General features: G+C 43.2%; 1 protein-coding gene and 1 long non-coding RNA gene across 16 annotated transcripts in view; one reads left to right on the plus strand and one right to left on the minus strand.

Moving 5' to 3' along the window:
- Nucleotides 1–642: 642 nt before the first annotated feature.
- The window catches only part of LOC140427025 (transcription factor 7-like 2), a 309025-nt gene continuing 282353 nt past the window's right edge, over nucleotides 643–27314 (minus strand). For 3 of the 13 annotated variants that reach the window (XM_072512432.1, XM_072512430.1, XM_072512437.1), the window contains 5 exons: nucleotides 27094–27201; nucleotides 26881–26943; nucleotides 22302–22350; nucleotides 18226–18298; nucleotides 643–4345 (listed from right to left, as the gene is read on the minus strand). In XM_072512432.1, coding sequence (XP_072368533.1) covers nucleotides 4036–4345; nucleotides 18226–18298; nucleotides 22302–22350; nucleotides 26881–26943; nucleotides 27094–27201 — 603 coding nt within the window. In that variant the 3' untranslated portion in view covers nucleotides 643–4035. Of the gene's footprint in view, nucleotides 4346–17565; nucleotides 17640–18225; nucleotides 18299–22301; nucleotides 22351–26880; nucleotides 26944–27093; nucleotides 27202–27314 lie in introns of those variants that run through there. The other 10 variants (XM_072512433.1, XM_072512431.1, XM_072512434.1 and 7 more) reach the window with 9 other exon arrangements.
- Nucleotides 1433–27314, plus strand: part of LOC140427027 (uncharacterized) — a 73816-nt gene continuing 47934 nt past the window's right edge. For 2 of the 3 annotated variants that reach the window (XR_011948364.1, XR_011948362.1), the window contains exons 1-2: nucleotides 1440–1529; nucleotides 5275–5447. This is a non-coding gene — a long non-coding RNA (uncharacterized lncRNA). Of the gene's footprint in view, nucleotides 1540–5274; nucleotides 5448–27314 lie in introns of all 3 variants that reach the window. The other variant, XR_011948363.1, reaches the window with a different exon arrangement.

Genomic DNA, 27314 nt, shown 5'->3' on the forward strand with positions numbered 1-27314 from the left:
GTCTGCGTGGGTTTCCTCCGGGTGCTCCGGTTTCCTCCCACAGTCCAAAGATGTGCAGGTCAGGTGGATTGGTCATGCTAAATCGCCTCTTAGTGCCCAAAGGTTAGGTGGGGTTACTTGGTTACGGGGATGGGCTGGATAGGGTGGTGTTTCCAAGGGTGATGCAGACGCGGTAGGCCGAATGACCTCTTCTGCAATGTAAATTCTATGATGGCTTCTGAGAAGGGCACAAAATACAGTATTCGTACACAGGGGCCAGTTGTCATTTTCTGCTTGATAGCTGGCCTTGGTAGAAAATGCATCAAAAATGGAAATAATTGTACAAATATCGCAGGGCTTCCATTGAAGGATTCAGGCAAAACTCTAGCATTAGAGGGCACGTCACTTGTTTGGGAAGGGGAAATAATTTTGAAAGAAGCCTGCAAGACAAACACGTGTGAAATAGATTCAAATAGAATTTAAATATTTATTTTTGGAGATATGTTGCATTCTTTGGCAGGGCAGTACCAAACTGTGTAAGCTTGTGGGAGATTATTATTTCCCTTCAAACATCTGCTGCAAGGCATTTGATAAAGACGAGTGAACGTATAAAGCGACGAAGAAGCACAGAAATCAGGCAAGAAATCTCTCCATGCTGCATACTTCAACCAAAATATTTTTTTTAATTTTTTCATCAAATAGTACATTATTCAATGACTTAATAATCCCTTCTGCTTACTCACAATATTTGGTTGTCTCTCAACATGGAGGTTACCATGTGTTACTGGCACATGAGCTGTAATTACATTGTTGAAGGGGATAAGACATCTGTTGTTTCTGAAAGCAGTCTTCTACAAAAATGCAAACAAATCTTGTGTGTGAAGAAAAAAAAAGCCAACAAGTTTTTTTTTGTTTCTTTCTTGTCACTGAGGGCGAAATGATAGTTATTGGGAAATACTAAATATTATCACTGCTATAAAATCCCTCTTTCTATCTCTACTTGTTTTAATCCCCTAAAAATATAACTCATAAAAATATTACAACAGCCTGAAAACCACACACAGAAAAGCAATAAAGCACTGAGTCTCATATTTATACATTTTTTTTGTTTTTTTCTTTCTTCAAAATTTTTATACAAATAGGCAAGAAAATGAAATAATAACAATAAAACTATATGATTGTTTGAACATTTCAGGGCTTCATAAAAGTAACATCCAGGTCAAATATTGACCTCATTTATCTGTTTGACAGTATAAATGCTAGTTTTTAACTGCCTGCAAAGCAGTCTTTTATTAACAATAGAAAGACCCATAAACCAATGTAATACACATAGAAAGCACTTATTAGTTAAAATAAATGTTTTCCGATGCTACCTCAAACAAAAATATCTTTACCGATTCATTTTACTTTTCACACAGTTAACACACAAGCCTCAACATGTGGAAGGAAAGGGAGGAGATGCAAAAGCATCGGGTTTGGATCGAAATCTGGAGATCAGGAGCCCTTCCATAAGTCCTGCTACATGAAATGAGTTTTAGCAAATGGCACAGGTGGGTAACTGTAAGTATTTCCTTCATTGTTCTGTCTATGTGTTTCACTGCAGTTGTTAATTCACAGATTGCTTTGTTTTTATGCTGACTAGGTGTGTACGGTCAATGCGTGAGAATGCAAAACTTTCGTTCATTTTTCACACCCATTGTTAGGCATGCAAACTGTAGGGAAAAGCTCTCGTTCTTTCCAGCAGCGTGTCCTAACATGAACTTGAAAAAAGCAACCTGTGAACTTGTACGCCGCTTCCATTTCTCACAGCAGTCAATCTGATTGAGATTTTCAGTGTAATAACAATTTGTGAACCGCTTAAAGTGAGATTTTTACAAATGGGCTGATGCTCCCCCAGATTCATTAATCACAGGATCCGTGTAGCCACAGGAGAAAGGAGCTCCTCAACTTGCTAATTTCGGCTGGATTCAAGCCTAGATCGAAAATTGAGAAGATAATGCCCTAACATATTATCCTACCCTGTACCAATAGAACCGCATCTAAAGGCGAGTGTAACAATTTTAACAATTAATTTGATTTCATCTTGGTTTGTGCAACTCGTTACTGATGAACTCAAGGGGCTATTCGAGGAAAAGCAAAAGTTACCTCTGGGCTGAGTAGTCACAAACGTGGGTGGACTGACTCCCCTAAAGCGATACCACATTGTTTAGCTTCTCACAGGAAGAGGAAGGTGCTGATAATATAACACTACTGAATCTCCCAATTTTCAATCAAGCCAGTTCAGCCCTAGTCACATGGGAAGTACTGGAAATCTCTTACGTAACGTTTCTCCTGGGGCTGTTTAGCACAGGGCTAAATCGCTGGCTTTGAAAGCAGACCGAGGCAGGCCAGCAGCACGGTTCGATTCCCGTAACGGCCTCCCCGAACAGGCGCTGGAATGTGGCGACTAGGGGCTTTTCACAGTAACTTTATTTGAAGCCTACTTGTGACAAGCGATTTTCATTTCATTTCATTTCATTTCCTCAAATGCCAAACTGGGCTGAGAGGATGTTTGGGGGATGGAGGAACAAATCCTTGGTCGCTCAAGGGTAAGAACTGAACATCAGGCAAAAGAATAAACTTGTTTTTTTTCCCAACATGCAGAGCATTCAAAAATAGAAGATAACTGTTGAGGGCGAAATGCATGAATTTCACCTAGAAAGGTGGAGTTAGCAGGTTGGGACTATTCCACAGTCCTTTTGCCAAAAGTAATGTCTGGATTGAGAATCACTGGCACTGACCTACTGGTTTATCTGAATTGACTCCTCTCCCTCCCACTAACTGCACATCTCCATTTTAATCTAGGTTCCATCGACTGTCAATTTTTCAAGTTTGCCACGCAAATAAGATTTACAAATTTAAAGGGACAGTACATAGCTGTGGAAGTAATGCACCCTAAAATCATAATGGCAAAATGTAATCTATTCTTTTTGAAGTACAACTTAACTAAAAATTATAAACTGATGCAAAAAGAAATCCATCTTTGTAGGTCCATCAAGTTGCATTGAACTCCAATAGTAAACTTGTAAATGTAAGGAATTTAAAGCAAATTTGATGAAAAAAGTGTTCATCTCTAGTCTAGGCCTTATGGGAAAATAGGTACAGTCTCATCCACTACAAAACCTGCAACAGGTTTCTTCCTGTCAATTTACCACATCTGGTGAAAATATCTGTTTGGAGGACATGAGTGCCCAGCTGCTGAGTGTAGATGAAAGATGGGGTCAAACCCTAAATAACAAATCCATTTAGAAAGAGTAGTCATCTATTTTCATCTTTTCTTAAAAGGTGTTTATTGATAGACCCTCCCTGTCTCTGAAGAAATAATGCTCTCTAGACAAATTACAGCTACATACGACTTTTGTGGACTTTGGACTGATATAAACTAATGCTTATTAAACTAATCCAGTCAGTGCTGAAAATATCAGAATCAGACATCAGAATGCTCTTGACTTAAGGAAGAAGACCTGGAAATTTTCTTTGGAAATTTATTGTAAAATATCCACTATTGGATGAATTCATCGGCTCCAACAGTCAGAACTGTTTCCATTGCTACAGATGGGGAAAGGAAATAACTTGCTTTGCCGTAGAGCTGTGAGGATGAGGAATGTGTTTAGATATATTGGTATATACAAAGATAAACATGACCCCAGATAAAAGCACTAAATAGGAAATAGCCTGGTTTTGTTGGTTAAATGACCATAAATAAAGTAATTGGTTACTTGAATGGTTTTGAACCCCATCATAGATGGAACAATCAAGATAAAGACTGCCAGGAACACGTTAAATGACAACTTGCATATTGTTTCAATCATCCAATGTTCCTCATTGGAAAATCTTGCAAGAGTAGAATCAGATTTTGTGTTTTGATAAAATGCCAAAGTTTAAGTATATTTCAGAGCCACTCATTCTTTGAATGTGCACTACACTGACTGGGCCTGGTGAAAGGCATCATGGAATCTCCATATTCAAGCACTAGGATACTACTATTCAATTAGTCATCATGGTAGAAGTTGCCCATTATCTTGACATCGTATGCTGATGTGGGATGTTCAGTAAAGTACTATTATACATATGAGAGTCCGGTGTAGATGGTATAGAAAGTCTGGTTAGATTTGTGTGAGGCTGGAGCGGAGCAGAGAAAGAGACTGGGTTTGGCTGTGCTTGTTGCACTACTTCTGCAGAGTTAGCAAGCTTGGTTGAAGTTTCTGCTGGAGGCTGGAGTGCATTAGGAGGAGAGGAAGGACAGTCCATCACACTTCCATCTGAAGAAACTGGGCTGGTGCACCTGGCTCCTCCTTGCAGGTATCGAATGCATTTCTTTTTCTTCCTAAGAACAGTGAACAGAGTTGTGTGTAAGTGAATTGTGAATTTACATCACTAAACTGCACGTTAAGATCGATAACTCACAACCTGTCCACTTAAAAGGTATATGGTGACGCAGCATAAAGGTTTATTAAGAAATAATCTGTGCCACAGAAGTATCAGTTACAAGTTCTTTTCCTACAATATTCTCAAATGGTGAGCTCCCAATACCAGTCAGTCCATTCAGGTGAGATACGTCTTTATAGGAAGAAAGAAATGAAGAACGTGTCATCAATTTCATTCTCAAGGACTTCCTATTGACTTGAGACTGAATTGATATCAACACGGTTGTTTTTTTTCTCCCTCTAAGCCTGGCAGTGGTGTGGAAGGTGAATAAAAGAAACCAAATTTTAAAACAATAACAAAACAAGGGAGGTAGTGGCGTAATGAAATTGTGACTGTATTAGTAATCCAGAGGCTCAAGACAAGATCTGGAGACCCGAGTTCAAATCTCATCATGGATTCAATAAAAAAAGCTGGAATGAAAAATCTAACAATGACCATGAAACCAATGTCAAGTGTCGTAAAAGTCCATCAGGTTGACTAACACCCTTTAGGGAAGGAAATCTGCCATCTTACCTGGTCTGGCCTACATGCAACTCCCCATCCACAACAATGTGGTTGACTCGCAAATGCCCTCAGAAATGGAGGGCAGTTAGGGATGGGCAATTATAGCTGGCCCAACCAGCAATGCCCACATTCCGTAAATTGATTTAAAAAAAGTAGGAAAATTAGGATTGTTAAAAACAAAGCTTTAAAATGTAAAGTCAACAAAAGATCATAATGCTAAAAAGATCATTGGTAGAGTTTTTATTTGGTCAATGTAATACTTCTTTTATAATTTAAATTTTTTAAAAAAAATTTCGAGTACCCAATTCATTTTTTCCCATTAAGCGTGGCCAATCCACCTGCACTGCACATCTTTGGGTTGTGAGGGCGAAACCCATGCAAACACGGGGAGAATGTGCAAACTTCACACAGATAGTGACCCAGAACCGGGATCGAGCCTGGGACCTCGGCGTCGTGAGGCAGCAGTGCTAGCCCCTGCATCATCGTGCTGCCCTAAGGTAATACTTTTTAAAAATCAGGTGTCTCCTTTCTTCCCCAGTTGGGTTTCCTTGTACCACCTATAGCCAAGAATGTATGTAGGAAACCTGATTTCAGCTTTCACCGATGTTACTTTGAAACCAGCCACTGCAAGGTTTTGTAAGACAGCCGTTGCAGAATGATTCACCATCCAATCGTTCTTGCCTTGGCTCCTCTTGGGAAGGGCATAGCCTCTGAGACAATGACTGGAGAATTGTGTGAGAGATGAAAAAAAAAACCTGTATCTCACCAATTGACTTTTCCATGTTAAAACTTTTAAGTTCTGGACGACCATTTAACCTGAATGGTCACAGGTTTCAGCACATTCATGTGTTGCCGCTTCTGATTTTGCAGCCATTAGAGTTAATCTAGGAGCTGTGTCCTGCAGTTTTGGGGCATCTGCTTCAACAACATGATTTAATCCCAGTGCTGAAAGCCTAATTCTATACCAGTGTGATGTTTCATCTCTCACAGCAGCCATACATCAGAACATAAGAAAGCATTGAACCAGATAATATCAGTTTACCCGTTGTGCCCACTACTTCCAGAAATCACATGACCTCTCTAAATTAATCTGCCAATTTAATGCCCATTTCTTCTTCGTGATGAGTAGAGCTTGTGGTGCTGGTTCATGCCAGTAGGAATGCGATTGTGACGTACACAAAGTTATCACAAACCACTTGCAGTCAGCAGAGAAAGGGGACATTCACCCAATTTAAGCAGGCTGGATTTCAGCCCAGCTAACTAGAGGCGAGAGGAAATACACCTCATTGTAGTTTGATTTCAGAGAAAGAGAAATACATTTGAAAGAGGGTAATAAATTCCTAGGCAGTTGCACAAATAACTACTGTACTTACCATTATTCTCATTCTGAAATAAAATTTGGAATGATATTTTAAGACACAAGACTTTCACAATTAATATATCTAATGTAGATGACACTTAACTATATTATAGCTGCCACTGGGTGGTAATCAGGGAATTTATATATGATTTTACAGAGATGAGTTAATACAAAAGCTCAGCTTTCTGCAGAATACTGAGTTCCCAGCTAAGTCACCTAACATGCCTACTAAGCTCCAGAAACATTATGACTCTTCCAAAACTTTGTTATGACTGTTACGTCATCAGAATTATTATGATTTCTGATTATCACTATGAGGAATTATAGAACATTATACAATATTTGAGAGTTCAAAAAGCTGCCAATGATGGATGATAATAGACAATCAAATCTGTATGTGTATATATATCTATATGTCTGTATGTATGTCTGTCTGCATGTGTATGGGGTGAGTGGGTAAAACCATAAGAAATATGAACAGGAGTGGGTCATTCAGCCCTTAGAGCCTGTTCTGCCATTTAATAAAATCATGATTGATCTAACACTCATTTAACTTAACTTTCCTACCTTTTCTCCATAACCCTTAGCTCCCAGACTGATTAAACCCCATTGATCTCAGCTTTGAAAATGTTCAAGAACTCGGCCTCCACAGGTTCCTGGGGTAAAGAATTCCAAAGTTTCATCACTCTTTGAGAGAAGAAATTCTTCCTCAAATCCATCTTAAATGGGCACTCCCTTATTCTGTGACTATGTCCTCTGGTCCTACACTCTTCCATGAGGGGAAAGATCCTCCCAACATTTACCCTGTCTAACCCCTCAAGAACCTTATATGTTTCAATCATATCACCTTTTATTCTTCTGAACTCTAAGGAGTACAGACCCAACCTTTTTTAACTGTACAACAGACCCATAGTACTGAGCCATTCCAACAAGGAAATATGTGGATTCAATGTCGGACCATGTTACAAAAGGTGGAAATAGCCGAAGTGAAATTGGAAGCTCATCACAATGTCAAACATGACATCAAGGTTGTAAACCGAATGGCTTTTGTTGTATTATTGCTTCATCAGATATGGCACAAGCCCCAGTTATAGGCCACTTCAGAAGATATCATGACCCAAAATAATGATGGTTCGCCATTGCCGTTGTTGTTCCACTGAGTGTGACAGCCTTCCCATCCTGCCGCTAATTGAGGGCCTTAAGTGAGCAATTAATGCTGAGTTAAGGGATACATTCTACAACCACTGTTATTAATCCAGCAGCGGGTGTGGAGAGGGGGGTGAGGCAGCGGGGGCTCCTCATGCAGGAGCGAGTAATATACGACGGCTGTTGAATGTGGTGATGAATCCATCGAGGGCTCTGGTACCGGAGGTGGTGGTGTCCATGGACGCAGAGAAGGCATTTGATCGAGTGGAGTGGCGGTACTTGTTCGAGGTTTCGGGAAGGTTTGGGGTTGGGCCGAGATTCGTGGCATGGGGAACGGTTGCTGTAGGTGGCACCAAGGGCGAGGGTGAGGACGAATGATATGAGCTCACGAAGCTTTGACTTACACAGGGGTATGAGGCAGGGGTACGGGCACCGCTGTCACCGCTGCTGTTTGCGCTGGCCATTGAGCCATTGGCGATGGCTCTCAGGAGGTAGGCAGAGTGGCAGGGAATTATGAGGGGACAGAGGGAGCATTGGGTGTCGCTCTATGCCGATGACCTCTTGCTGTATGTTTCGGGTCCTTTGGAGAGTATGGAAAGGATTATGGGCCTGCTGGGGAGGTTTGGAGGGTTCTCAGGGTACTAGCTGAATGTAGGGAAAAGCGAGATATTCCCGGTGAATGAGCTGGCACAGCGGACTAATTTAGGGAGGGATGCCATTTACAGTAGCAAGGGATAGGTTTAGGTATTTGGGGATTTAGGTAGCGAGGGAATGGACAGGGCTCCATAAGTGGAACTTAACGAATCTGGTGGTGGAGGCTAGGGAGGATCTTAAGAGATGGGATACACTGAACTTAACGCTGGCGGGAGGGTCCAAGTGGTAAAAATGAATATTCTGCCAAGATTCTTGTTTATCTTTCAAGCTCTCCTAATCTTTATACCAAAGGGCTTTTTTCAGAAAGTGGACATGATCATTTCTGACTTTGCATGGGTGGGGAAGGTGTCGAGGGTGTGGAGGACCCTGGTACAGATGCAGAGGCAGCAGGGGGGGTTCATTATTATTGGGCGGCGAATGTGGACAAGGTGTGGCGGTGGTGGGAAGGAGAAGGGGTAGAGTGGGTTAGGAGGGTGGAGGAATCTTGTAAGGGGTCTAGTTTTGAGGGCTATTGTGATGGCAGCATTGCCAATGGCTCCAAGTAGGTATTCAAGGAGCCCGGTGGTGCAGCCCACAGTGAAGATATGGAATCAGCTGAGTAGGCATTTTAGGGTGGAAGGGATGTCGGTGCTAACGCCACTGTGCGAGAATCATAGGTTTGAGCCGGGGGGATGGATAGTGTATACAGGAGGTGGAGGGAAGTGGGGCTGGTCAAGGTGAGGGATCTGTATTTAGAGGAAGGGTTCGCCAGTCTGGAGGAACTAAGGGAGAGGGTAGAGCTGCCGAGGGGGAGTGAGTTCAGGTATCTGCAGGTTAAGGACTTTGCGCGAAAGGTCTGGAGGGTGTTCCCTAGATGCCGGGATACGCCCTGCTGGAGCGACTGCTGCTTCCGGAAGTGGAAGGGGAGGGAAGAATTGGGGATATTTACAAGTGGCTGGGGGAGCAGGGAGGTGAGCGGGTGGTGCAGATCAAGGAGAAATGGGAAGCGGAGTTGGGAGGGGAGATCAATTGGGGAGTATGGAGTGAGGCACTGCCTAGGGTAAACGGGCCTCCTCTTGTGCAAGGATGAGCCTGAAACAGTTTAAGGGGGTGCACAGGATGCATTTGACTCGGAGGAGAATAAGTGGGTTCTTTCAAGGGGTAGCAGGTGATTGTGAGAGGTGTGGGTGGAGCCAGCGAATCACACGCACATGTTTTGGGTTTGCGAAAAATTGGGAAGATTCTGGGCAGGAATGTTTGCGGTCTTAGCCAGGATAGTGGAGGATGAGCTGGACCCGGACCCTTTGGTGGCGATATTTGGGCATTCAGAGAAGCTGGAACTCATAGAGAGGAGGATGTCTTGGCCTTCACCTCTCTGACTACATGGTGGCGAATTTTGCTGGAGTGGCGGTCGGCATCGCCACCGGGGGTAGTGGCTTGGTTGGGTGACCTGTATGACTTCCTGCGGTTAGAGAAGATAAAGTATGAGTTGAGGGGCTCTTCAAGGGGGTTTGAGGAAAGGTGAGGGATGTTTGTGACCATGTTTGAGGGGCTGTTCGTCGTAGGGGAGGAGTGTGTGAAAAAGAGGAAAAATCTGTCCAGACTGTATAGTTGATTTTTGGGAAGTTGTTTCCCGGGGTGTTTGTTCGCTGTAACCTGTTTTGATACATGCTTGTAATAAAATACATTTTTTTTAAAGGGTTGCTTGCATGTTCCCAGGAGAGTCCCTAGTTCAAAAGAACTCAATGTCTGATCGATGGAATTGGGAATGAAAGAACCCACTGAGAGTTTCCCCTTGCTACAAACACCGTCCTCTCGCCATCACTCACCTCTAGCCTGGTTCTAGGCAATTCTAGGTCTTGGGTGGGTGCCTTCCCAGTGACACTATCGTCCAATAGTCTTACCAGTCACCAAGTGGCAGGCAGCTCCCAGCAGATGGGACTTCTGCCTCCAGGGGTCATTTGTCCTGGGGGCTGTCCATTGCTGTCCGGCTAAGTGCCTGAGTGGCACTTAATTAAGCAGGCCTTCCCTGAAAGAGGTGATGCAGGGTTCTCACCGGCTCTTCAGCTGGTGGGCAAAATCCCCTACACTTCCATTAAAAAACGCCCAGATGTGTCTTCAGGGCATGACGTTACGAGACACAATAAATTACAAAGATGGAAGCAAAACCCTGTCGCCATTACTGTTTGCTCTGGATTGGCCATGGCGTTAAGAGCCTCTAGGAACTGGAAAGGGCTGGTTCGGTGGGGGGGGGGGGGGGGGGGGGGCGGCGGTGGAGCACCGGGCCTCGCTCTACGCAAATGACCTGCTCTTGTACATTTCGGCCCTGTTGGAGGGAATGGGGGAAGTAATGCGAATCTTGGGGGAATTTGGCAATTTTTCGGGGTATAAATTGAACACAGGTAAAGCGAGGTGCTTGCGATCCAGGCAAGAGGGCAGGAGAAGAGACTGGGAGAGCTGCCGCTTAGAATGGTAGGGAAGAGCTTTCGATATCTGGGAATCCAGGTGGCCCGGAAATGGGAGGTACTACACAAGTTAAACCTATCCTAGTTGGTAGAACTAATGGGAGGGGACTTTAAGAGATGGGACATGCTCCCGCTATCACTGGCGGGGAGGGTACACACCGTGAAAATGACTCCTCAGATTTCTGTTTGTCTTTCAGTGCCTCCCCATCTTCAACCCTAAGGCCTTTTTCAAGCGGGTGAATAAGATTATTTGGGGCTTTGCGTGGGTGAGTAAAACCCCGCGAGTGGAGAAAGTGTTGCTGGAGCGCAGTCGGGGGAAGGTGGGTTGGCGCTGCCGAACTTCTGCAATTACTACTGGGCGGCTAATATAGCCATGATCAGGAAGTGGGTAGTGGGGGAGGAGTCGGCATGGGAGCGGATGGAGGCGGCGTCATGTAAAGACACTAGTCTGGGAGCATTGGTAACGGCACCTCTGCCGTGCTCGCCGGCCCGATACTCCACAAGTCCGGTGGTAGTGGCGGCTCTGAGGATCTGGGGGCAGTGGAGGAGATATAAGAGAGTGGAGGGAGCATCGATTTGGACCCCGATTTATAACAACCACAGGTTTGTACCGGGTAGGCTAGATGCCGGATTCCGGAGTTGGCAGAGGGCAGGAATTAGAAGGATGGGGGATCTATTTATAGGTGGGAGTTTTCCCAGCTTGAAAGCTTTGGAGGATAAATTTAAATTGCCAGCAGGGAATGGTTTTAGGTATTTGCAGGTGCGCGACTTCCTGAGAAAACAGGTGCCGGCCTTTCCGCTGCTGCCGCCACGGGGAAAACAGGATAGAATAGTTTCCGTACCTGGATTGGAGAGGGGAAGGTATCGTATATTTACCAGGCGTTTTCAGAGGTGGTGGAAACCCCGGTGGAGGAGCTTAAGGGCAAATGGGAGGACGAGCAAGGGGTGGAGATAGAGGCGGGTCTGTGGGCGGATGCCCTAAGCAGGGTTAATACCTCCTCATCGTGCGCCAGGCTTAGCCTGATACAATTTAAGGTAGTCCCCCGGGCACACATGACAGTGGCTAGGATGAGCAAGTTTTTCGGGGTAGAGGATAGATGTGCGCGGGAAGCCCAGCAAATCATGTCCACATGTTTTGGGCATGACCGAAGCTTAGAGGGTTTTGGCAGGGTTTTGCTAAGGCAATGTCCACGGTACTAAAAACACGGGTGGTGCCGAGTCCGGAGGTGGCGATCTTTGGAGTGTTGGAAGATCCGGGAGTTCAGGGGGCGAAAGAGGCCGACGTCCTGGCCTTTGCCTCCCTGGTAGCCCGGAGACGGATCTTATTAATGTGGAGGGACTCGAAGCCCCCGAGTGTAGCGACCTGGGTTAGTGACATGGCTGGGTTTCTCAGTCTCGAGAAAATAAAGTTTGCCTTAAGAGGGTCAATGTTAGGGTTCACCCGGAGGTGGCAGCCGTTCGTTGACTTTCTCGGGGAAAATTAAAAATGTCAGCAGATGCAATATTCTGGGGGGGGGGGGCGGGGGGGGGGGGGGGGCTGGATTGTTGGTGTATGGTTGAGGTGTGTGAAGATTGGGCTGGGGGGGGGGGGGAATGTTTATTTTACCATGCTGATGTCATTGTTTTTGTTACTGTTAAAAAAAATTTCAAATACCTTAATAAAATATTATTTAAAAAAAAGATGGGAACAGAAAGTTACTAAAGGACATAGAGAATGTGAGTGGGAAAAACTGTGGCAGATGTAACTCAATACAAGAGTGTGTAAGTGTAATGCAATGTGTAAGTGTGAGTTCATCCACTTTGTTTTCAAAGAAAGACAAATTGGAATATTGCTTAATGGTGAGAGACTCGACACTAAAAGATTTGTTTCTTAGGGGTCGGTTTGCAGGATTGAAGGAGCTGGAAGCGAAGTATGGGCTGGAGCAGGGGGCAATGTTTAGATACATGCAGGTGCGAGATTTTGCCAGAAAGGAGATACAGAGCTTCCCGGTGGAGCCGGCCTCCACATTGCTGGAGGAGGTGCTGACAGCAGGGGGACTGGAGAAGGGGGTAGTGTCAGCAGTTTATGGAGCTATTTTGGAAGAGGAGAAGGCACCACTGGAAGGGATCAAAGCAACGTGGGAGGAAGAGTTGGGAGAGGATATGGAGAAGTGGTTCTGGTATGAGGTGCCCCGGAGAGTCAACGCCTCCACCTCGTGCGCGAGGTTGGGGCTGATACAGCTGAAGGTGGTATGCAGAGCACACCTCACGGGGGTGAGGATGAGCCAATTCTTTGAAGGAGTAGAAGATGTGTGTGAACGTTGCAGGGGTGGGGGTGGGTGGGGGGGCGGGGGCGCTAATCACGTTCATATGTTTTGGTCCTATCCAAAGCTGGAGGATTGCTGGAAGGAGGATTTTAGGGTAATCTCTAAAGTGATGCATGTGAAACTGGACCCGGGCCCCCGGGAGACCATATTCGGGGTGTCGGACCAGTCGGTGTTGGAAACGGGTGCGGAGGCAGATGTTATAGCCTTTGCCTCGCTGATCGCCCAAAGGCGGATCCTGATGGGTTGGAGAGCAACCTCTCCACCCTGTGCCCTGGCGTGGCGGGGGGACCTGTTGGAATTCTTGACTCTTGAGAAGGTTAAGTTTGAACTGAGTGGAAGGATGGAGGGGTTCTACAATTCATAGGGATTATTCATTATGCACCTTCAAGAACTGGATAACATCGAACATTAGTTGGTGCGGGTGGGTGGGAGTGTTGGGGGGAGGGGGGCTGTGTGTGTTAATAGCGACTATGGGTGATTCCTGATTCCTTTTTGTCATTTGTTTATGTGAACATGTGGGCTAATGTTTGGGGTTTGGTGGGAGGATGGGATCGTTGTTATTGACATGGGGATTGACATATCTGTTACTGATTATTGTTTATTGTTGGTGGGTGTAAATGTGGGAGAAAACGTGAAAAAGGAGAATAAAAATATTTTTTAAAAAAAATGTTGAGAGACTCGGAATTGTGGAGGAACAAAGGCATTTAGGTGTCTGGCTACCTAGTTTGTTGAATGTTGGTGCACAAATACAAAAAGTGATCAAAAAAGTCTAATGGATTTTATTGCTTTACCTCACAGGGGTTTCAGTAAGAATGCTTCAGTAGTACAGAGCCTTGACCAGACCCCATCTGGAGTATTACTTCAGGAAGGGTATATTGGTTTGGGATGCAGCAGAGATTCACCAGAATTAAACTGGAATTAAAAGGTTGAATTATGAAGACTGGTTCCATAATATTGGCTTGTTGGGTTGAGAAGGTTGATCGGTGATCTAATTGAAGTTTTCAAAATGTTAGATAATGCCGGGCTAACACACGACAAATTAATTCTTGAGCATTAGGAGTGAAATCAGGAAGGGCAGAGAAAAATCTAGATTTTTTTCCCCTCAATTTTTTAAGACTAAGGTTGAAAGATAAATGGAGTCAATATACAGATCAGTCACTATCTAGCTCAATTCTGTTATCATAGGCTCCTAAAAATTGTTTTCGTCTTGGATCAATATAACCTGCTGAGTTGAGCTGAAGATTTTGAAACCAGACCAATGTCATGAGAATGTCACTTTAAGAAATGTTTGGCTGCTCATGTTACTACAGTGATGTCAGAGTGTGGGTAGAGCTGAGCTCTGGCTCTGTTTTTTAGTTTCACTTTGAGAAAAGCTTGGCTGTGTCTGTGTCTTTTTGATTTTGTTTTCAGTGTTGGAGCTGAAGCCAGACAAAGCAGGTGTACTGCTGTTCTCTCTGCCATGAAAAGACTATCTTTTGATCATTTGGTGAATTCAGAATTATAAATGTCCTCAGTAGTAGCTTTAACCTGATGCGCTTCTGTTTTTTCTAATGGATGTTAAAAGGACAGCGTAAGCATTACTTCGTGTTGTATTCTTTACGGGTTGTATTTGAATTGATGGTTGCTAAGATGTTCACTGTATATTTTAAAAAGATTAACTTGAGTTCATAGAATAAACATTGTTTTGCTTTTAAAAAGTCCTTTTCCATTTCTGCTGTACCACACCTGTACAGAGGGCTGTGTGCTCTCCATACCACAATCTATTAAAAGTTGTGGGTCAGGTGAACTCCATGATGTACTTTGGGGTTTTCTAAACCCTAGCCCATAACACCAAGCATTCATAATAGAATAACTGTCATAACAAAAGCTTCCAAATCCAGAGACACAGCAGATGTTCATTTCTATTTCATAGCAGTATGCCTGTCAATTAATGGGGGTGGAGGGGTGGGAGCTCAGGTGCAGACCTGTTTTCTACTTTCAAAAGTAGATTTTTTTTAAAAAGTCAGATTTGCAAGTACAATTAAACCTGAGCATGAAAACATGATAGATGACATTGTTAGTAATTTTAAAAACAGTACGACGTGTTGCTTTCTCCATTGGAAAAATACTGCAATGCATGTATAAATACACTTTGTGCTGGTCAATTAAGGGCCACCTTATCTTTGCAGGAATGATCTCTATGATGAATCACTGCATTAAAAAACATCTACATTACAATCTAGCATACAATAGTGACATTTGAAGGTGTCAAAACTCTTTATACTTACCTTTTAGAATGTTCTCAACTCCTCAGCAGGCTTTCCACTTTCTTCACAAATTCTCAAAAACCTGCCGTGTTTTTAATGGGCTTCAAAACCCTGCACCACCAAATGAAAATGGAGTGCGGGAGGGAAATCCATTTTCATCTCACATTCAAAATGGAGAACCCGACCTCAACAGGGGGTGGGGGTGCATTTTACACACTAGACATTCCCGACCCATACAAAACTTAAGACGAAAATGGTGCGGGGTAGGAAAATCGGATTTCCTCAAAAAAACCCATTCCGTGGCCGTTCGTGCATTGAAATGCACCTCCGGACACAAACAAAAAGTTTGTCCGCTCATTTCAGCTGATATAACACAATGACCATGTCAAACGTCAGCACTGATATTCCCCCAACTTACAATTATATATAAAAAGCTTACATTGAATCATCCACAAAAACCTATGCACAACTGTAGAAATATTTTTAATACGTTCATTGCTGTCACATCAATAACATCACCTACTTTTTAAAAAACTCTCTCCTGCACTTAAAAAGGACAAAATGGTCCAAATTGATATTGAGGATGAGAAAAGTGAGTCCATGAGCTGCATCACATCAAATACAATTTCTGTTCTGACTCTACTGAACACAGGAAATAGGAGCAGGAGTAAGCCATTTGGCCCCTTGAGCCTGCTCTGCCTTTCCAACAGATCATGGCTGACCTTCAAACTCAATTCCATTTTCCCAAACTATCCCCACATCCCTTGATGCTTTTACTATCTCGATATCGATCAGTCATTGTCTTGAACACACTCAACATCTGAGCCTTCACAACTCTCTGGGGTAGGGAATTCCGAAGATTTATCATCCTTCACCTTAGTCCTAAATTGTCTGCCCCTTATTCTGTGACTGTGTCTGCAGGTTTTAGATCTCCGTCCAGGGGAAATTTCTTTCCTGCATCTACCCTGCTGAATCCTGTAAGAATTTTGTATGTTTCAGTGGGATCACCTCTCATTCTTCTAAACTCTAGAGAATAGAGGCCTAGTTTCCTCAATCTCTCTTGATAGGATAATCTCACCATCTGTCATAACCTACATGAGGGCCATGGGACTGAGCCCATTAGGCTCCCCGTGACTCTCATGCAGTATGAACTACCCCTCTCTGCCCCATCATCAGCGGGAAGCAATCTTGGACATAAAATCCCCGGCCTGTCTGGACTGGATGTGGACTGGACGCAGGAGTCCCTTCGGGGGAGTGCTGTAGAGAGAGTTTTGTTCTTCGTTCATTAAAACCTTTTGTTTCCTTAAGCTCCCGTGTGGTCACTTGCTCGAACTTAACACCATCCCAGGGATCTGCCTGGTGAACCTTCATTGCACTCCCTCTATGGCAAACACATCCTCTCTTAGGTAAGAAGACCAAAACTGTATGTGATACCCGAGGTGTGATCTCACCAAGATCCTATACAATTGCAGCAACACATCTTTACTCATGTACTCAAATCCTCTTGCAGTAAAGGCAAGCATACCATTTGCCAATCTCTCACCATTTAAAAAATAGTTTGTATTTCTGTTTTTCCTACTATGTGGATAACTTCACTTTTTCCATAATATATTCCATCTGCCATGTTCTTGCCCACTTGCTTAATCTGTCTGAATTCCCTTGAAACGTCTTTGCATTCTCCTCACAATTGCCATTCCTCACTAGTTTTGTGTAATCAGGAAACTTGGAAATATTAGTCAGTCCCCACATCCAAGCCATTGATACAGATTGTGAATAGCTGGGGCCCACTTACTGATATTTGCAGTACCCCAGTAGTCACAGCCTGTCAACCTGAGAATGACATGTTTATTCCTACTCTCTGTTTTCTGGCTATTAACCAATTCTCAATCCATGGCAGCATATTACCCCCAACCCCATTCACTCCAAATTTGTTTACTAATCTCTTTTGTGGGACCTTATCAAAAGGCATTATTTGAAGCTGCATAGATTTCTTACTTTGTTATACCTTTCATTCTATCCGTACAGATCTGTTTATGTATTTACAAGGGCCTGTTTTCCCTACAATCTTCACACTGCTCCTGACCAGTGCAATGTGACTCCATGGTGAAACTGTCTACAATTACATGAAAGGAAGGTCATCATGGTGAAAAAGTCTTTGGAAAATCTTTTTTTTCCTGCTTGTTTGCAAGAACTGGTGCCGTGACATAATTAGTTATCAACATCACAATAACATTTGAGCGCAAAGTCACCGTGATGGAAATGTACGTGTAACTCTTCTAACTTTTGTAACTTCCACCCCCCCCCCCCCCCCCGCACCTAAACAAAATAAACGTGCCAAATGCTTTCTCCAGAAGGCAACCTCCTTCGATGAAGCTTTGACAGGACAGGGTCGAAAGGTTTTGTCAAAAAATTATTAAAGAGAAATGTCAAGCCAGTTAAAGATTGAGTAATTAAGGGTACCTGCAGGGGAGGCACCGCATCTATTGCAGATCAAGCTCGAACAATGGGCGACACATCATTGCGGTGTTTGAATCTGTTAGTGTGAAGTAAACAAAAACAACAATAGAGGAACACAATTTGTAAAAGAAAATGGAGTTAGTATGTAATCCAGGTCAGCCAGAGAAGCAACAGCAGCTCCACACAGAATATTCAACCAGGAAAGAGAATTTGGGCTTTGAAGAGATTGCAATTTATCCACATGTTGCAGGTCTTTTCAGACTGTACATCCAAACTATCATACCTTTTGACCAAGAGACTCTGCCTTAACGAAGATTCCAAACACAACACTGTACAAGAGGCAAATTGAAATAACATCCAATATAGTGGCCACAAAATCAAGATGGTGGCAGAGTTCTGTGATACTGTGGTTCTTAGCTCTTTTCTTTTGAACACAATTTGCTTAAAATGAGTTGACGTGATGCGGTAAAGTTATAAGGTATGTGCGCTGAACATAATCCTCAACCTAAGCCAACGTAGGCCAAGGTAATACTGCCTAATTGAAATATTTGCACACAGATTGATAGTAGCTGTGCAAAATCTGAAGGTCTTGCAAGACTGGAAGTAGAGGCACCAGGCAACAAGATTGGCTAACGCAGACTGTTAGGCAACAAAATACACACCTGCAAGGGCCGCACCAGTCTGTCCGTTGGTCAAGGCCAAAGCGTGCCCGGCATTTCTTAGGAGAGCTTGGATCTGAACAAAAAAAAAAGAAAAGAAACAAAAAAAAAGCAAAAAGTGTGGCAAGGATGGGCAAAGAAGGCATGAAAGAAAATTTTAAAAAGCAAAGATAAGCAATAGCTGTTAGAGCAACTGATACAATAATTGAACGGACATTATTTGACGCTCCAAAGAGTCAATTTGAAGGTTGTTTTAGTAAGCCAAACATTTACTTATAAGCAAAGTGTGTGTGCCTTTTACCACATGTAAAGGTGCTAAATCAAACAAATACAAAAGGTGTTATGAAGTTAAATATTAAAGAAGAGCGAAGCAAAAAACCTCCATATCTTTGCAAAGAAAGGATGCTACAGTATTCAGATAAAGCAAAGTTTCGCCTGAATGAAGTACGTCACTAAAAGCTGCAACTAATGCTGCAAATTTTGCCGCCCTCCCTACTCCCACAAGAAACTGCCCAAATAGATGAGTATCCCGATGGATCAATGAGTAAATGAGTGGTGGATAATAACTCAAACCACAAATATCTCAGGTTTGATTGCTGGTCTGTGCTGACTTAGCTGATCACAGCTGGAGCAGTAAGAGTGGTGCTCCAATTGGCCTATAGGATAGGGAAAGAAAGAAATACACCCAAGTGCACTGTCTAGGTTCATTAGATAATAACTAATGTGCCGACATTAGGTAAGGTGCGGTCAGGCTCAACTGAGGTATTCCCATCTTGCCCTGTGATTCGATAGCTTGATGAAACACATCATCTGGGTTAACATAAGGAACTGCTACTATCAGTTTCTTTGACATTGTAATGCTCATGGGTAACTCATTCGAGAGAAGGGCAGAATTGCGTGGGGGGGCGGGGAATTGATGCTAGATAAATTGAGTTTTATTTCTTGCAAAATGTGATCCTGTCGGAAAGAAAAGGGGAAACATTTTTCAAAATGTGGATTGATATGTTCACTGGCCACATCAATGCTGCACTGCCATTTCTAACACCAGTGAGGTTCTGTTTTGTCATTCAGCACATCAGATTAATAAGGTCATGGCTGATCTGATTGAGGCCTTAACGCCACTTTAGTTCCTGGCCCCCCCTCCCGCATAACCGTCAAATCCCTTGTAGATCAAAAATCTGTTTAACTCAGCCTTGAATATTTCCAGCGACCCCAGCTTCCACTGCTCTCTGGGAAGGAGAATTCCAAAGATTAATGACTCTCCGGGAGAAGAAATTTCTCATCTCCATTTTAAACGGGAGACCCCTAACTTTTAAGCTGTGCCCCTTAGCCCAGATCTTTAGCTGGTTGCAATGCTAGAAATGTATTTCAGGTCACGCGCCCACTTAGGGTATTTAATATCTTAAAACATCTTGGAAGGAAAGAACAGCTTGCACATGCAACTCATTCTGATCGGAAAACTTGCACATGCAGCCTAATTTTATAAATGGAAATGTCTGTGAGACTAAAAATAAAATAATAGAACAGCAATGGGAGCCAAACCACAAATACCAAAGAAGCTGAACACAACCTTAATTCTTTTTTAAGTGTCATTTTCGATATTCATTAAATCCTGACCCTGAAAGTTTGATCAATGGTTTTGGAGAATTGGGTAACATTATCTTAAAAGGCTGAATTAAATGTATGAATGAAACTTGCATTATAAAAAATGAATGTTTTCTTCATTAAGACTTTATTTTGGAGCTACTCGTAAAACTAGGATTGATTTTTCTCTCTGACTGTTGGTATTTGCCTATATTTGTACCTATTTCTGCCATTTAGAGTGCGTGCCTGTATGTACATTTCTCTTTCCATGTCCCTATACCTGTGCATGCCCTTGTTCATTTATCTATGGGGGAGTTTTGTAACCCCAAAAAACTGCCCTACTTGGGTTGGGTTGGGTAGGAAATTAAAGTATTAAAAATCTGAATTACAATTCCGAAACTCACTCCCAGGAGGCAAATTGTCAATTTCAATATTACTTCATATAAGGCTGTTTGCCTTGTTTTTATATACAATTTTAATATCAACTCTGATCGGCCGCATTTCTTGAGCCTCGAAAATTTTAGCAGCTACAGGGTGGGAAGAAGTGTTGGATCCAGGAGGTAGGTGCCTTCCCGCATACCCATCTCAACAACCCCTTGCGATCAACCTCCTTGCCACCCACCCTTCTGATCCCAACCCCACTAACGTATCCGACCTCCAATGCATCACCTGACCTCCCTCCCTAGTCCCATGAGTCCTTGACAGACCCCCACCACCATCCCAGGTCTGGTTTTGGATTTCCCTGGCCAAGAAGCTTCTTTTCCGGTATTTCCTACTTGACTGGGAGCCATACCTGCCAAAATGGCTGAAATCCAGGTGGGGCAACCTGTCAGGGATATCACACACAAGCTTGCAAGAAATCTACAACCTGCCGGTTTGTGCACCCTAACCCCCCCCCCCCCCCGCTGTTTCCCTACTTCCGGCAGATCAATGAACTAAAATCCTCCTGCCATGCCTCTGTTTCTATGTGGAATTGGAAGTTTGCATCTGTGTTTCTGTCTGTTTGTTTGTGTGTGCCTCTCTCTGGTAATGTGCAACTGTCTGTCCCATGTCACTGTGTGTGCATGTGTGCAGGAGTTAGCGCCATGGTACATGTAAGTGCCCTGGTTTTCTTCATTTTAAAGGCAGAGTCTCTTTTTCAATTTAACCTTTCTATCTGAAAAGTTTTGCTTCAGAAGACATTAAAATACCTTTAACTATTCGGGAATAAAAATCCCACAGAATTCCTGAACAAGCTCGGCTTATAACTTCCAAGAAGCTTCTCGCCACCATGCCCCCCCCCCCCACCACCAAATAAAACTGTTTTCAGCATTACAATTGGCATCATCTCAAGTTACATATACCAAATAAACCTGGAGTATTCTAAGAGGGAAGTACAGAAGACAGTCAAATTTAGTCCCCTCGGGTACATAATACAATACTGCATAGTTCTGTGTCAAAGTACAAGGCAAGTGAGCACTCACTTCATAGAAAGCACTCGATAAGCCCTTTTACTATCGTTCAAAGATGCACCACCCAAAGGCGTAAATCATGTTGAAATGCTTTATCATGACAAAGGTGACACACCGCCCCTCTGGCTTTTGCGCCTCTTCAAATAACAAGAAAGGGTAACCAAATATTTATGGGGCAAGTGGGGCGGGGGGGTGGGTGGGAGGGGGGGGTTGGATTTTAATTTTGGTGCCTGAGTGGAATGTAAAAAGGAAACTCAAGCATGGAAGATCGCACAGCTGTGATTGAGTCCAGCTTAATCCCCTTCCATTATTTGAAAGTCGGGTGGGCTCTGCTACAGACTTGCAATCCTCTTCATCCAGTTTTCTTTTCCTGTGCTCTGCCCAGGTGAAATTTTACACCCAGACACAAACTACCTCTTTGCCCTCTTCAGAAACATTGGGTGACCTAATGTAAATTGCATAATAAATCAGCACTTCAGTTGATGATGCTCCATGTAGTGACAATCAATTCCCCCTCTCGCTGCTGCGCCCAAGCAGCCACTACAAGTTTATTCTCCTGCAGCCCACCTGGCTTATAGTTCAGCCCTCGCTAGAATGATCATAACAAATTAAAAACTTTGAAAAAGCTTGCTGTGTAAACTATAGCAAAAACTATTTTATATAGCAGCCAAACACTTAAGAATTTATTTCAAGGCTGTCACATATGTAAAAGCAAATATTCTATTTGGTGATTAATGATGCTAGGTAATGCTTCCCCTCCTTACTGTTACTACAAGTTGATGTCCCGTCTACTGGGGTGTAATTGTGCTAAACATTAGTACATATGTTGGTATGAAATTCTCCTGGCTGCTATTATAATGAAGGTAGTAACCTTTAGTAAAATGGTTGACAGAGCTTAAAAAATATCACACATACACTGGCTTGTTAATCTTGCAGAGAGTGATTTGCGCCCACAGATGCACATGGTTTCACACTGCAATTGAATGAGACATACAATCATATGTGAACAGCAAGCACACATCATGAGGTGAAAAATCGCAGTACCTGGATCAGAGTCTTGCTGCTTTTCTCGTTTCCTCCTTTTCTTTTTACCCTACAATAAATAATTTACAAGGTTTTCAAATCTATCTACATTCTCAGTGACAGCTGTTCTCAGATATTAAGCATTTGGGGCAGCACGGTAGCATTGTGGATAGCACAATTGCTTCACAGCTCCAGGGTCCCAGGTTCGATTCCGGCTTGGGTCACTGTCTGTGCGGAGTCTGCACATCCTCCCTGTGTGTGCGTGGGTTTCTTCCGGGTGCACCGGTTTCCTCCCACAGTCCAAAGATGTGCAGGTTAGGTGGATTGGCCATGATAAATTGCCCTTAGTTTTGGGTGGGGTTACTGGGTTATGGGGATAGGGTGGAGGTGTTGACCTTGGGTATGGTGCTCTTTCCAAGAGCCGGTGCAGACTCGATGGGCCGAATGGCCTCCTTCTGCACTGTAAATTCTATGATTTCTAGAATCTTGTCCATTCTTTAAAAATTGCACAATGTTTTTACTGATGGCGCGATTCCCACTTTGTAGGAGTATTCCTCCAGATCCATAAGGAAAATTTAGGCTCTCCTGACCTGGATTCTACCCACCCCCCACCTTTTTTTATCCCATGAAATCCTCCCTGGAATGGAACATGATGGACTCAGTAATGTGTTGGCCACTTTACCTGCTTTGGATATATTAAGCAAGAGGTGGGACCATCCCGTTGGACCAAAGGGTCACAGAAGAGTTACAAAATAATGTTTTTTAAATGTTGTAAGTATTTGAAGAAATAAAGAAAAAAAATCCTTTATTTTAAAGGAAACGTAATTATTCATCAGAACACCAGAGAAAGTTAATGGCTGAAATGTGGTAAGTCCACAAATGTGGGCATGCTCTGGAGGAGGCACCTTAGGAGAGGAAGGGGCAATGAAAGGGCACATCACCCACATTACTCTTATACTGTATGTTTCTTAACTTCCAACTGAGAAGCCACAATCATGGGGACTGCCTCTACTGGACAGAACTCAAACGATTAGGAGATGCCGCAAACGCGAGATGAATTTTTTTTTTAAAAGGAAAAATAAATAAAATATGATTTTGTTTAAATGAAAAGCTGACTGAGCAAATGAGGAATATCTACATACTATTTGGCCTTTTGGAATTTGGAGCTAACCTTTGAAATTATAACATGAGCACTTTGTGGTTTCTCCGAAGGCGGAACATTTCGTCACCACAGTGTGCTTTGTCAGTATGGGACCCACTGTACTTCCTCTGCGATATAAGGACCAGGAAACATGACCTAGTTTCTCATTCATGTCTCACTAGATGCCAGGGGCATCTGCACAAAGAAAACACTGGGAACAAAATATCGGAAGCCTGAATTTTTTTTTACAAAGATGACGAACAAATTCCCATCAGAGTGGTGGTGGGGGGGAGGGGTGTGGGGGTGGGGGGTGGGGAGCATGTTAGTTGCCAGTTTTACACTCAAAAAGAACAAACAAGTGAAAGTGTTTGATCTTAATGCTGTCAGACTATTCCATATGAAAAATATGTGGCACATTCCAGTGGACGGAACCATCAGTGAAATCAAACTAAAAGCAGATAACTTACAAATCCCATCTCTTTTTTAACATTACAGTGAAAAAAGCATAACATCGAAGATGGTTTTGCCTGACTGAATGGAAAATTCTGCCAGGTTGAGATTTTCTTTCGGTGAATGAAGCTTAGATGACTAAAACCTTTCTGCTTTTTGCTCTTTTTTGAGGCAATTCTCATCCTCGATGTTGTGATTGTTATTTACTCGCACAGATATGTGTGTTGGATTCTAGCACTAGCCAAGTCTGTTTGGAGACATCTAACTGATTGGATTATAGGGTGTTGATAATTGGGAATGAAAACATTTACTCTCCGATTTGGCTTTCAAACAATTAATATAAGCTTTGCTGCTGCGATTAGCCCCTCAAGAATATCCTGTGAAACTGGATTGAGGCATTGCCTATTCTGGATTCTTTTATTTTATTTCTCTTGCTAATATTTCCCCTCCCCTGCTCTCTTCTGGTAAAAATCAATAAATCCTTTATTGTCCATTGCTCGTTCCTGCCTTTCATTTGAGGACAGATTGAGTTGACTAGGCCTATGTTCACTGGAGTTTAGAGGAATGAGAGGGGATCTCATTGCAACGTCTAACATTCTGACAGGGCTGGGCAGACTGGATGCAGGGATGTTGTTTTGTCTGGCTGGGCGGTGTCGAACATGGGGGGTCACGATGTGGGGTTACGGGATAGGCCATTTAGGATTGAGATAAGAAAAAACTTCTTCACTCAGAGGGTGATGAGCCGATAGGATTTTCTAGCACAGAAGGTGGTGGAGGCCAAGTCGCTGAATCTATTTAAGAAGGAAATTGATAGATTTCTAGGCCCTAAAGGTGCCAGGGAGCATGGGGAGAGCACTGTGGTATGGCATTGAGAAAGAGGATCAGCCACAATAATATTGAATAGCGGAGCAGGCTCAAAGGGTCAAATGACTGGCTCATACTTTTTGTTTACCTCACTCAAGTAGTCAGTAATCGTGTGTGAACCTTGATAGTGAACTTTGGCAGGCCACTAATGTGGAATAGGTAATGAAACCTGAGCCTGACCCAGTCCATACCAAATATCTGCACACATGCACGCATAAATATGCACAATTCAGGCATTCTCACATACACACATATGCAGTCACAAACACCTACATGCTTGCACACACACACACCTCCAAAAGGGGTCACTGGACAGTGTGGGTAGCCTGGCTGACGTCCTCCTAGCCTGTGAGTGTCAATGACTACTGTAGCAATCTGACTGATATCAGTTTGTAGAACAGTGACAGGATCAAGCTTTCTGTTTAATATCCTGTTTGTGCGACATTCTTTATGGTATGAATTTTGGTGAGGGCGGCACGTGGCACAGTGGTTAGCACTGCTGCCTACGGCGCTGAAGACCCGGGTTCGAATCCCGGCCCTGGGTCACTGTCCGTGTGGAATTTGCACATTCTGCCCGTGTCTGCGTGGGTTTCATCCCCACAACCCAAAGATGTGCAGGGTAGGTGGATTGGTCACGCTAAATTGCCCCTTAATTGGAAAAACAATAGTATGAATTTTGGCACCAATTTGTGCTGTTTTCAGCATGCTTGGTGTTCATGGTGCAAGTTAACCCTCAAAAATGATTATTTCTGTTTTGTGATGAATGAATTTAATAAAACTTGCAATCTTTGGTAGCTTATCCAAGGATTTCAGTGTATATGTTGTGCAGAGAAAAGAAATAGAATTGTTTAGATGCCATCATTAATTATAGGTGCGAATTTCTGCCCCCGCCCACCATAAGGATCATCCATTCTCACCAAAAGTCAATGGACCTTTGGCTGGGCTGCCAAATTTCCTGTGGCGGATTCCACCACAACAGGGCCAGAAACTCCTGGTCTATGAGAAACTCTGAAACTTTCCTCGAAACTTGGCATTTATTCAGGTACGACGAGAATGGCAAAAACATCATTAGAATTACAGGTAATCCTGATTACCACAGATCACTGGACAGTGACTTACTCGGATAATGACCCTTCTTATGCTAAAGTTTAACTCAGAGTTGTTAAATACCTTCTATGTAATATAATGATCATTGTCTATTCCTGTAATTCTTCCCAAAGCCTTTTTCTGGTTTACCTAACAGTTTCCCTTTATCCAGCCACTCCTAATCATATTTTGCCGAGGTGTTGTATTAAACAATAAAGGTGACTTGTTACTTTGAACTAAGCACCCTCCTTTAATCCTTATCACATCTTAGAAAGTTTTACAAACCATCATGAAAAGTTGTCAAAAAGCCAGTGAACTTCACCGCATTGTACAGTGTTCGGAAGGATGGACCAACAGTGCGAGGAAGTATGGACCAGGAAGTCCCAGACTATCTAGTCATTGCTGCCAATAAAGAGTACTCTGCTTGAGTTCAATGTCCCTTGATGAAGGAGGGGGAAAGTTTGCCCGAGGTTCTGCTCTTGAATGCTATCTAACGACCTGACTGAAAAATGTACATTTGTGGACATTGGGTGAAAATAGAATAGACTGAGATGCTCTCCTCAATCAAATACACTGCCAAAACTCCCTATCTAGTTTCACTCATAAAGACTGGCTACATGGCCAAGGAGTTGAGAGACTACTCGCACCTCTAGAACTGTGGTGTAGGTCAAGTTAATGCTATCAGTAAAAAAATGGCGTAAAGGTAGATTGACCATAGACAATGATCGCTTTTTGAACAACCTGTAAGGTACAGCATTGCAAGGTAGGAACACTGTAGAGCACAGAATCTGTCAAACAGAATGTACCCTGAATTTATAGAATGCAGAACCAGCCAAGAATCTACATCCAGTCAACAATCTGAATACTGTGCCTGCTGGCGAGGCCGTTACAAGCAGCTTCAGTGTCTTGAAGATAGGAGATCAAAAATTAACCAATTTCACACTTCTAATTGTTAGTTAGTTGACCTTGGTTAGAAAGTGTATATGGGTGAAGAGAGGATCAAGCTTAGAAATGATCTCCTCTCCATGGTTAAATAACCTTCAGAACTTGCTGACTTGCCTCATGTGAAGAATAGCCACTTGGTAAGGCACTGAGGGCTCCCGGCACCCGTGGGGTCACCACCTTCAGAGGAGGAGAAAAGGGGGAGAAAATTGGGGAAAATATAGATGGTGCTGTTATATTCCAGAAAATTCCACTGTCCAGTCTGATTACAATCAGCTGCTTTCTACTACTAAATATTAGCAATAATTGATTTTTTAAAAGTCAACTTACATAGTTATCCCTGGCAGACCAGCCTGGATAAAGCTGCATGTGTAGTTGCCGTTCTTTTCTTGCCAATTCATAGTACTTTGCCTGTTCTTCACGGGTGAGTGCATGCCACTGTAAATAAAAATACAACAATGTAGGCTTTAGAAAACTTTAGAAATATTTGGCCACTGTCCTATGTGAAAAGTGTTTCCCATGGTGCCATTGGGGCAGCACGGTAGCACAAG

Source organism: Scyliorhinus torazame, chromosome 7, assembly GCF_047496885.1.
Source record: "Scyliorhinus torazame isolate Kashiwa2021f chromosome 7, sScyTor2.1, whole genome shotgun sequence".
NCBI classification, from domain to species: domain Eukaryota; kingdom Metazoa; phylum Chordata; class Chondrichthyes; order Carcharhiniformes; family Scyliorhinidae; genus Scyliorhinus; species Scyliorhinus torazame.